The sequence below is a fragment of the Crocuta crocuta genome, unplaced genomic scaffold (genome assembly GCF_008692635.1).
Source record: "Crocuta crocuta isolate KB4526 unplaced genomic scaffold, BGI_CrCroc_1.0 scaffold415, whole genome shotgun sequence".
NCBI lineage: Eukaryota > Metazoa > Chordata > Mammalia > Carnivora > Hyaenidae > Crocuta > Crocuta crocuta.
Window position 1 is genome coordinate 1,095,591 of NW_027531525.1, and position 12,222 is coordinate 1,107,812.

The 12,222-nt window shown below is 41.7% G+C and overlaps 1 protein-coding gene across 2 annotated transcripts in view; it reads left to right on the top strand.

The window, feature by feature from the left end:
* Window positions 1-1,279: 1,279 nt before the first annotated feature.
* PIP5K1A (phosphatidylinositol-4-phosphate 5-kinase type 1 alpha) overlaps window positions 1,280-12,222 on the top strand; it is a 33,894-nt gene continuing 22,951 nt past the window's right edge. For both annotated transcript variants that reach the window (XM_077772537.1, XM_077772538.1), the window contains exon 1: window positions 1,280-1,778. In XM_077772537.1, the coding sequence (XP_077628663.1) occupies window positions 1,697-1,778 (82 nt within the window). In that variant the 5' untranslated portion in view covers window positions 1,280-1,696. The remainder of the gene's footprint in view (window positions 1,779-12,222) is intronic.

Below are 12,222 nucleotides of genomic sequence, written 5' to 3' on the forward strand. Positions count from 1 at the left end.
ATTCAATAAATATGTATTTATTGAAGACCTATGAGCCAAATCCTGGGCTAGACCCCCTGCTCCCACCTGGAACAGTTTTCCGGTACTGTTCGTTGAGTGGAAGGGTATATGTATAGGCAGCTGTAAAATACTTCAGTGTCATTCAATTCCATTGCTATCGAATGAAATGGCAACCCAATCATGTAACGTTTCCCTACCTTCAGTATCCAATGGAACATGAATAATCCAGCAGGTGGCAGCAGGGAAACAATTATTTCTATCTTGAGAGACGGGTAGAAGGCAGAGGTAAATAGGCAGTGGTAGACTCTGGTCTGTCTGTAGCTAGGTTCCCTTTCTAGAATCCGGAAGACACCCAGATAGAGGATAACCAGGCCATGTTGGGGGCTGCAGAACCAAGACCACCCCCCCATTTCTCTTCATTTATTAATTCCACAAATAATTACTGAGCCGCTACCATGTGCAGAATCACAAGAGGGGAGGCGTTGGGGATACAAGAGTGAAACAGTTTGCTTTTCAGCAACTTACGTCCGATCAGGGAGAGACAGCTAGGTCTTCAGCTTCCCACCTAGTTTCACGATCTCCAAGGTACTTTATTAAAACTGAGCAGAGTTACTCTGAACACTGGACTAGAATGGGGAATTTCTCTGCACTTTGGTGCACTGATTAACATAAGCTAAGGGTTTGCTTGGATCGCAGAAAGATTGTGATAGGGTCTTCTTCCGTGGCTCTCTCTGTGAGGTCCTCAAACATTCATTTATCAAATATTTACTGAATTTCGTAATTGTGCCCAGCATTGAGCTTGAAGCAAAGTGTAGATGTTTTGAATGTCATTCCCAGGAAGGCAAGACATGCACGCACGTTAAGCTAAACAGTAAACGAAGCACTAAAGCCGGAAGAAGAGTTGCATGTGATGTTTTGTGATATTCAAGGGCTTAACGTCGCTGACTTGACAACAGCGCCTCGGTCAGGAGTTCTTCCCTGGGCTCTAAAATCGAAGGCCAAAGGGGCCTACTCTTATCCTGAGCTCCGGCAACTCAACCGGGTCCTTTAACAGAGCCGAACTCCAGTGGACCCACCGAGCCACCGTAGGGCTGGTCCCCAGTCCGGAAAGAGCTTGTGTTCGACCTGTGGATTCGTTAGGGCGTGAGCCCGCGTCATGTGACCAATAGCAGCCTTCCGATTGGCTCTCAGGGCCCCTCTCTTCCTCCCCATTGAGTGGGCTGGAAAGCTGGAAAGGTTACGCGCGTGCGCAGTTCCCGGATTTCCCTGGCCACCCAGAGAGGAGCAGTGAGGCTGGGCGATAAACAGGCTGTGGCTAGGGAGGAGGGGCGGGGGCATTTGTTCCGCCGGGACTTTTCACGCCCCCTTATTTCTTTAGGTGTGGTTAAGTTCGGACGCGGGGTCGCGGCGGCGGACTGGAGCCCACTCCTGGGTGAAAGGGGAAAGGAGCCCCCGCGGCGAACTGTTGAAGTTGCGGAGAGGGTGCGAGACGGGTTTTCCCCTATGCCGGCCAAATGGTGCGGCCCTGAGCGGTTTCAGGATCCAGCCCGACGTGTCTGAGAGAGGCCCCGGAGGGGGCAGGGAGGCGGCCCGCAGAACGCGGGTTCTGTGAGGAGACGTGGAGAAAATTCGACTCGGAGAAGAGGAAGCGCCCGATTGAAAGAGCGAGGCCTCTGAGGGGGAGGGGGCTGCCAAGATGGCGTCGGCCTCCTCGGGGCCGTCGACGGTCGGGTTTTCATCGGTGGATGCCAGCGTCCCTTCCTGCGCCTCGTCCTCAGGTAATCAGGGCGGGGCGTGGGCAGAGGGCCGATGAAGGCGGTGCGGTGGGAACGAGGGCGAGACCTGGGAGGGCACCTGTAACTGGGGATGTCCGAGGAGCTGCTGGTGGGGAGGACGGGCGCTGGGCGCTCAGGGCTTTCTGAGCGGGCATGGGGAGTCTGAGGAGAGGATGGATTGGATGGAGGAAAGGGAGGCTCTCGAAAACACTAGCTGTCTTCGAGGAGACCGACTTGAGAACTTGAAGCAGTGGGGTCAGGAAGGGATGGAGATTGAAAGTGGGGGTAGAAGGGAAACCGAAAGGAGTAAAGAAAACCGAAGTAAACAGAGGTCTAATTGGGGGAGTTACTTGGTGTGAGAGGCAGGTGGAATCCAAGTTGGTTATGGGGTTAATTGAATAAAAATGTGGAAGAGGTGCCATGGGATTAAAACATGTTTAAGGGTTATGTGACGCTTTCCTTGGATTGCTGAGGAATTAGGGAACTGTGGATTTTGTTGGGGGTGGGAGTCATTGGAGACCTCCCTCCCCCTCCTGCGTCATCCCTTCTCGGCGCCGACCCCCGCGCACTCGCTTGTACCCCCCTATTACAACAAACACCCTCCTTCGATGATTCCCCATTTATGGACTGCCCACTTTGGGAAAGAAGAGGACGTTTTGAAGGAAGGTGGAAAATTGGAGTTAAAAGACAGATGGAGAGGATGGAAGGAGGCTGAGGGAGGGTTGTGATGGGAATTAGGCCTGGGCAGGATGGAGCGCTTGAGGGAGGTGGTTGTACGTGCTGTGGGGAAATCTTGCATAATCGGAAACGCGCTGGAAGAATGCTTAGGCAGTATCAGGAAATCGGCGCTGGGAGCGCCGAGCCAGGCAATCTAGCTCCAAGTAGGCAGAAACTATTGGAGATTGAGGCAGGGCGGAGGAGCCCCCAAGAAAAGCAACAGATTGTGTGTAGGAGGGAAACTGTGTGTAAGCGTGGGGGAGAGGGGGTGGAAATCGAGTGAGAAACTGTTCTAGAGCTTCCATCAGAAGAGGCAGGTGCTCCAGTGACTGTGGACAGGAGACGCCGCCAGATGTTGGATGCTGTACTTGAGATGTTGACATTTCCTTGGGCTTGGGATTGCATCCTTGCTTTTGGAATCGGCTAAATAGAGGGTTCCCCCTTTGTATTCCAGCTGGGATGAATGAGCGCGACTACATGGTTACAGATACCTTCTTCCTAAGCTGCAGTTTTATTTATGTGTGTCTATTTTTAGTCCCTGGAGAGGTGTTTTCGGCCTTTCCTTTAAAAGCATTACAGGACCAGAGCAACTCGTGTTGCATTCGAAGTGTGAAGGATGAAGTAAATAAAAGGACGGGTGTTTTCATAGGGTAGTCCTTTCATGTAAAACTTTTCTCACCTTCTCCCAGTGCAGAAAAGAAGGTTGTGTGTAGTTCTTAAACTTAATTAAGAAGTTAGGTGTTCGCTCTTAGAACCAGGTTAACCTTTAAAAGCTATGTATTTATATTCCAAAGTTTGATTCAGCCTCTGCCCTGTGGAAGTATTGGCCACATGGACAGATTTAGGAGTGAAGGAATCTTTGTCACTTAATTGAATCATCTTCCTCCACTTCCATCTCTGCCCCTGTTTCAGATAGTCCTCCTATCTTTTTCAGATGTCATTGTTTGATATTTTTATATTTTTGTGGTTACTGCCAGATCCTACAGCTAACAGTTATTAATTCAGACTGTATAAATGTTATTTTCCTATTGTTTTCACCAGAAAATAAAATACTGGGTTTCGGTTTCAGTGGACTTTACAGCTCTTTGATTCTGTGATGTTCATATGAGAAGTCAAGGTATAAAAATGTATAAAAATAGTTTCAGATTCATATTTTTACTTTTGTTTCTCACATCCCCCATCTTTGCTTCTTCGACAAATATTGAAACAATTGGATTAAGAAATTAAGAAAAATTCTGCTTATAAATAGTCTTGAAAACCTGATGGGATTTTTGTGTCCAGATATATATAGTGTTGACTTCTTTTGGTGTATCTTTAGTTTCACTTATGTTTGGCCTTAGTAAACTTAATTTAGTAAAATATTTCATTGTAAGGATATGATCAAAGAGAATAGGATATTAGATTCTGGCACCAAAAAAGCTATTAGGATTTTGTTTTTAAGTTTTAATTTTTTTTTAATGGGTTTTATTTGTGATTGGAGCTGAGTGTTGCTGTGTGGATGGTACCAGGGGAATTAAACATTGACAAAAATGAGTGATGGTTTATGATTTCCTAAATTGTCAAGGGTAAGAAGGCCGACCTTGTAGAAATTCAAGTAGGGGGTTGTGTGTGTGGGTTTTGTAACGATTCTAAAACCAATTTATTTTTCTTAGATGTTTAGCTGAGTTCACTTACGTTTTGGTGGAACTCTCTTTGACTAATATTGAAAATAGATTCAAGATAAGAATGTTAGGATTGAGGGACAGATTGATGTTTTAGATAAGCTGCTCATAACCTTTGGAGGCTCAAAATCTTTTGGCATTCAAATTAAGAAGGACAGATTATTTAGAATAGTCATTCCCTGTCTATCTAGATTATCTCACTTTTAAGCTAGAGCTGGTCTTTTATTCTGCCGACATGTGAAATACAGAGGGTAGATCAAACCACACACCCTAAGTGATGTTTGACATCTTTTCCCATTGGAATAATTACTGTGTTTGGATTTGGGGGAAGCAATTATAAATGAATATCAGCTTCCAGCAGCCATCATCATGTGCTTGTTCTTACACTTTGTTAATAAAAGTTGATGCAGTTTGCCTTCCAGTCTTAGCTGTTTGGTGTGCAGAGGAAATTTATTCCTTCTTTTGCTTTCTCCTCCATCCTCCTTATTTGGACAGTGGCACCACTTAAAAAATAAAATTAGCCCTGATGAGGTAGGTGCTGTTGACAGTATGACCATCTGTCACACCAGTATGCAGAGAGCCTGTTTCCCTATCTGTAGTTTGACTAGTTTATCAAGAGCTTGAAATGCAGGGGCGCCTGGCTGGCTCAGTTGGTAGAACATGTGACTCTTGATCTCAGGGTTTTAAGTTCAAGCCCTACATTGCTGTGTAGAGATTACTTAAAAAACAAAATCTTTTAACAGAAAAGAAGGGGGGTGGGATTTGAAATCAGCCACTGCATCCCTTTTTTAAACTACCATGAAGGGAGTAAAGAGTTTCTGTTTTGGAGACTTGAAGGAGTTAGGAAGGAAAGTGAAAATGCTGCGGGGTACACTGCTTCTCTGAAATAAGAGCTTTGTGATACAATCATGTCTGACTCCCCCAAGAAAAAAACATTTGAAACATTAGAAGATCATGAACCTGTAGTTCCTTTTTGCTTCAGACAAGAACATTTCTGAAATTGTGGCCCTTCACCTATATAATTTTATCATGAGCACAAATTATTTGGAATTAACTTTATAGCTCCTTTCCTGACTTCATTTAACTACTGAACGAAACCCCAGAGGATGCAGGACTGAAGCATTTTTGTTTGGCCAGCTTCATAAATCCTTGATTCCGGTGGCTGTGTTCTTCCCAGAAGAGTCCCACTAGCAAATTATCCTGTAATCTGATAACTCCAAATGGTAGGGATTTTGTTGAGGTGTGTTTTGTTTTGTTTTTGGTCTGTGTTCTGTTTTGTTTTAGAGAGGGGGGGGAGGATGGGCACCTCGCTCTCAGGAGGGGGAGGGGCAGCTGGGGAGGAGAAAGAGAGACTCTTAAGCTGGCTCCACTCTCATGACTTTAGGACCATGATCTGAGCCGAAATCAGGAGTTGGACACTCAACTGGTTGAGCCACCCAGGCACCCGTCTGTGTTCTTTGTGTCCAGTGTAAAACATTTGTCACCTGGTCTTTTTCTCTTCAGTTCTTCTGTTCTGGTAATACGACTGAAACCACTTTATTGGAGTGAGAAATTGAAATTTGGAAATACAAAGATAGAACAAAATGTCAAAATATCACTGGGTTGACCATTTTGGTTGACATTTTGTAAATAGGGAGAGAGGTTTGTTTGTTTTCTCCATTGAGGTTTTTGACACTTCTTTTTCACTTTTGTTCCCTTGGGTAGAGTCTGACAGAAAACTGACATCAGAATGTCATTGTTGCTTTTTTCTTAATTTTTTAATGTTTTTTATTTATTTCTGAGAAAGAGAGACAGCGTGAGCAGGGGAGGGTCAGAGAGAGGGAGACACAGAATCCGAAGACAGGCTCCAGGGTCTGAGCTAGCCATCAGCACAAAGCCCAACGCGGGGCTTGAGCCCACAAACTGTGTGATCATGACCTGAGCCGAAGTTGGACGCTCAACCAACTGAGCCACCCAGGCACCCCCAGAATGTCACTGTTTTTGTTTAACCATTTATTTCTGCCATGGCTGCTCAAACTTGGTCAAGTGTGATTATATAGATTTATTAGGTGTCTAGAATCTGATATTAATCGGTAATAATGTACTGATAAGTTAGCTTTGGATATCAAAATAGTATGTTTTGTTAGTTTCTATGTGCAGTTCTGGGTTGATACAAACGTCTTCTGATTAATATTTGCCCAAATAGGTGCCAGTTACTAGTTATTACATATTTCATTAGTCTTTTTTTTTTTTTTTTTTTTTATAATGGAAACTGTAGCCTGTGAAGTGAATAACAGAGATCATACCAGGCCAAAGACAGAACTGGGGATAGAAAAGGAAGGTGGTTATTTTTATCCTTTAATCTGGATGTTTTCTTTTCTAGAATTTTAGGATGTTTTAGGATATTCTTGTCATAAAGAGCAAAGTTGTTAGTTTCTCCTCTCTTTCTGTTTACTGGGTGTGTTTCTTGATCATGGATAAAAGTATACTTGAGGAAGTATGCTATTTTCTGGATAGGCTGGTAGAGGGAATCTCTGCTTCTCTGTGTTCCAAACCCCAGCCCACCATTCAGTCTCAGAGAGTGTTTGGGCTGATGGTATTTCCTAGAGGAAACCCCTTCCTAGCCCATTTCCCCTATTGCACTTCACTCCTCCACCCTTTCCTATCAAAGGAGAGCATTGTTTAGTTTCTGTGTATGTGCTGGTTGGTTTTGTTCCTATCTTCTGTGAGCTTCCATCATTCTTTTTACGGTTTTCTATTTGAAATAAACTTTCCCCCTCAACCCCTCCATTTTTTAAAACTTTGTCTCCCATTTTTCTTTCTCCTCCTGTGAAATTCCAGTCTGTTTGTTTGTAATGGCTATAGACAATATGTATTTCTTTTTAAAGGTTTTATTATTTTTTTTAAAGATAATTTTTTTTAAGTTTATTTATTTAGAGAGAGAGAGTGAGCAAGGGGACAGGGGCAGAGAGAGAGAGAAAGGGAGAATCCCAGGCAGGCTCTGTACCCCTGAAGAATTTATTTTTAAGTAATCTCTACACCCAACATGGGGCTCAAACATAGAACTCCAAGATCAGGAGTCAGATGCTCCTGTAGACAATTTATTGGTAAACATCTGATTCTAGAAAAAGCTCCTTTCTGTTGAGTCTGAGGAAGACTTTGGCAATAGTAAGGAGGGCAGGTTCTTTGCAGGGAGTTCATATATCTTATTATTTGCCTTATATACTTAACTGGTCAATATGGGTTTAACCCAGAATAAGCACTATTCTAAAGGATCAGCAGTGTTGATGGGGAAGTTGTGGGGAACAAATGGGAAGAGGTCTTTTTAGGATACATAATCAGCTAAAGCAGAGTAGCTTTCGTGTGCACAATGTAGATAAACAAACTTGGTAAACTTCAAATTCTCCTTGACAAAAACCCGTATGGGGTACCTGGGTGGCTCAGTTGGTTAAGCGTCTGAGTCTTGGTATCAGCTCAGGTCATGATCTCACAGTTCATGAGTTCGAGCCCTGTGTTGGGCTCTGTGCTGACAGTGTGGAGCCTACTTAGGACCTTCTCTCTCCCTCCCTCTTTGTCCCTCCCCAACTCGTGCTCTCTTTCTCAAAAAAATAAATAAAAATAAACTTAGAAAAAAAACCTGTATGAAAGGTATGACAAAAAAGTAACATTATCTTGTTATTTTCCATGTAATTGCCTTGAAGTACATCGTTGGGGTAATGATATCATTCAAATTATAGACTTTCTCTGCTGAAGTGCGGACATTCGAATTCAGCAAGAGTCATTGCATTTTCAGGATAGATAGAGCCAGGTTTGGAAATAGGAGGTGGTGAATCTGCCAAGAAATCTCAAATACTTTTTGGCCATGAGTGACTTATCCAGGAGACTTCTGTCTCTTTGGAAGGACACAATTTTTTTTCAACCAAAGTTTTAGTGCCAAGAGATACATAATTGAGGCCTGAGAACCATGAAATTTGTCTTGTAGAAGTAGAAGCAAAAGTTTATCACTAGAGGGAAAAGAAGAGATATTCTTATTTTAATTAACCTCACTTTCCAAATTTGGAAACAGGTTCTAAGAGCTTACTAGTGGCAGCGTTGTTGCATAAAGGCGATATGTTACCAAGATGAGTCTTAGTAATCTTGTAAGCTCATTTCCTTGCTACTTAGTTGGCTGTTATCTGAGGTGACCTCAGGACTGGTGGATCAAGCTGCTCTGGAGCTTTTGTTTCTAGGAGCATCCTTGCCTTTCTGACTTTTTCCCAGAAGACCCTTAGGAAAACTTGACACTTCTTAGGGAACAAAATTTAGCTTTCCTCTGGGATGTGGCTTGGTTTAGTCATTATCGAGTGTGTAATAGTGGTACTTTTTTGTTTCTAAACACAGTTTTTTGAGTGCTCAGCAATACTTCTCAGGAGATGGGCTGATACTTCAAACATATTTCTCAGTATTTTCATTTGGAGAACATATTGTGCCTAGCACCTACAGGGGTGTAATTAAAATGGCTTTCAGTATTTCAAGGTAAAAAGGACCAGAGAGATTGCTTTAGAAAGTACAGCAGATAACTGGGCTGATCGTGTTTCTGTTTTGTTTTGTGTGAGTTTTTGCTTTTGCCTTTTTTCCCCCTTTTAAAACCTCTGGCTCTCACTCTTATCAACCAAGAGAACCCCTAAGAGTGAGCATTTTGCTTCCCAAAAATCTGCTTGTATCTCTTTGTACTCTGTGTCGGTCTCATTGACATATTTGCTGTGGTGGTATTGGTAAGTCATTAAGCTAGGTCTCTGGGGTTGCTTCTGTATGACTTGCCCAGGCAGAACTCCAGTCGTCTGAGGAATGCACATCCGGCCAGCCTCGAGCGTCCCCAAATTATATGTGTACTTCAAACATTGAAGTCAGTCACACACTGCCTCTTAGTTCCTCATCTGAGGGATGATGTCATCTCATCTCCAACGGAAATGCTTCTGCTCTGAAAGTGCAGGGAGAGGCTCTGGTATTAAGGCCAACTCTGTTTTGTTCTACACTCCGGGGCGGGAGGTGGGGGGGAACAACCCTAATGTCGGAGGTTTTTATGGTTGGGAAATATCCTTATTTCAGTTATCTTCTCTTTGAAAGTCAATTCGTTTCCCCCTCTGAAGTTCGCCTTTTTTTATACTTCTCAGAGTTACATTGATGGTTTTTCTTTTCGTCTACATTTTCTCCTCCTTCTTAATGGTGAATCTCAGTCTCCAGTAGTTCAGTGCTAACAAGCAAATATATGGAGAGTCCCAGTGTGTTTTGCCAAGTGACTAGAAACCAGCCCCTCTAATACCTTTATCATCAGAAACATAAGTTAGGGTGGGGCCAAGGACCAAAATGGTGAGTGCTGTGATGTGGTGTGATGAATCAGTGCTGTATTTTAGCAAGAACTGATTGGGTTGTTTCCACTTTGGCATTAGACTGGTTCAGCTGTTTTGAAATTATTTTAGTAACATTAAAGATTTCCCAACTTATTTTCATAATATAGTGGGTAGATCTTTTATATTTTTCAGGGCCTGGTATCCAGGAGATACGCTGAAATTAAGTATCCCTGTTTTATAGGAAAATACTGATATTCTGGAGAACATGAAAGATAAACCTCTTCAGAGAGAGCCTCTTATATGTGCTGATGAATGTTTGTTTCAGGTTGTACAAACATCTCAAAGTAATTTGTGGTGGAGAGAGAGTTTAGAGGAGTCATGCTTATTTGTAGCTTGGGACTATCTGCATTCTGGACATTTTCTTCTCACATTTTTCTTCTAGTCTATCTCTGCAGCCGCTCGATATGATTATAATGAGCTTGAGATCACGTGTGAGGTGGGAGTGATGTTGGTCTGTAGGTGTGGGACTATTTAGGAGTGGTTTACTAGGAAAAATGGAGTGGTAAAGGATCCCTGTGTCCCTGTGTATCTCTTTTCCTTAATTGTTGTCTATCTAATTATTGGTTCCGGAAAACTTACATAGATAAGGGAAAATAAATGTTTAAAATTACAAAGCCAACCTAATTTTGGACCTTTTCATTGTAAATCCAGGTGAATTTATAGATAAGTGTTTTACAAAAATATTGTACTATATAACTTTTTAAATTTCTTCATATCTTATCCTTAAATAGACGTAAAAATAATAGTTTATATATTCTATTTATGACATGATTCATATCACCAATCTCCTTTTGTTTATTTAGATTTTTTCTAATTACAGTATGTGTCCAGTAATAGTTATCACATACAGTTCTGCAATAAATATCTTTGTGTATACATCTTTATCCATTTGACTATTTCTTTAGGATAAATTCTCACTTCTGGGTCAAATTGTACATTCATGTTTTTGAGACATTTTGCTAGATATTACCAAATTATCCTCCAAGAGTGGAATACCCTCAAATAAAATGTACACACATTATTTTAATCTACCATCAAAAGGGTAGATGCCTGTATACAAATGAGTTTTGCATCTGTAATTTTTTTGCCGATATGAAATCACTCCGGAGTGAAATGATATGATTACAGATTTTGTGACCACTCTTGGAATTTTCTGCCAGAACTTCTCTTGTTTTTTGGACGTTTACTCAGAACTGCCAAAAATCATGGTACATTTCACAGTATGGTGCTGGGAGTCAGGTTAAGCCCTGTTCAGAATTTTAAACTTTAGAAGGTTTTTTTTTTTTTTTTTTAATATGCTTATTCTGCTGTAAGCAAGTAGAACCCTAGAAGTAAGTGATAACTTTTCTGTTTTTCCTCATTTAGGTTTCAACTTTCTGTGCTGTGGGGTCAACCGTAAGAGAGGTAGATCTGATGTGTATCTGTGCTGAAGAAGCATGAGCTCCTCGCAGTAACTAGCAGCCAGCTTCCCTTCCCCATAACAATGACAGATTTTCTGTAGTGGTTAGTACATGGCCTTCTTCTGAGAAGGCTGTGGATGTCTTGCAAGCATTACTTGATATTAGCTCCCAATTTCTCTCTGCCCTTTCTGAAAAAGATGCTGTCTTAACACAGAAGTTTCTTTTCTTACAGTTCCACAGTAGAATACGGGTCAGTCGACTACCTTTTGTCTCCCTCAAAATCTTTCCATAACTTCCATTTCCTTTTGTTTCATTAAATTAGTCTGAACTCTTCTTTTCCCTTTCTACTGCATCTTTTCATTTCCTCTGACCCTTCCCATCCTGTAGATAGGTTTCATAATTCACAATACAAATAATAATTGCTAGTATTATAGAATATTTATCATGTTAAGTGCTGTACATGATTTATTTAATTCCCTTAACAGCCCTACGAGGAACATGTTATTATTTGTTTATATTATAGCTGAGGGAACCAAGGCCTGGAGAGTTTTAACTGACTTGTCCAAGGTTGCCTAGTTAGTGGTGGATCAAGTATTCAAACCTAGGTGTTCTGATTTTAGAGTCCACATTTCTACCCACTATGCTGTTACTGCTCCCCTGACTAATCTGAAAGTCTGTGTGTGAACTAACATGATTTTAAACCAGATTAACTATTTGTTGTTTAATGGGTACTGACCAAACCAGGAATCCTTGGTAAAGGAGAGACTAGTACAGAAGACAACTTCCTCTTCTGACCTCTGCTCTCCTAGAAAAATGACAAAATTTCTAGCTTTTCTGTGCATAAGATGTGGAGTTAACTGATTCTTTCAGAAATTAGAAAGTTAATACGTGCCAAGGATTGGTACTGATTCTGCAGTCAGTCCCAAGATCCCCAAAACAAAACACAGTTTGACTGTCCGATGCCTTCTTTTTATCCACTGCAAATTCAATAATAATAAAAGCCTTATGCTTAATCAGAGCCAGTCATGGTCCCACATGTACCAAAAAGAAAACTCTAATCTGAGATGGAGTTCTTTTTTTGTCTGTTAAAGTTACTGACATTCTATTACAAGGACAAAAAGGTACTTTTCTGCTACTAGTGAGGACCTTAACATCTGTAAAACTGTGAAACTGCTCTTTCAAATATCAGACTTGAAAGAAGTTTCTGCTGCTCTAGAATACAGGCATTATTTAGTCCAGAACAAGGATAACTTCACTAAAAGAAGCAAAAGCTCTTTTTGCCAGTAACATTGATGACTAT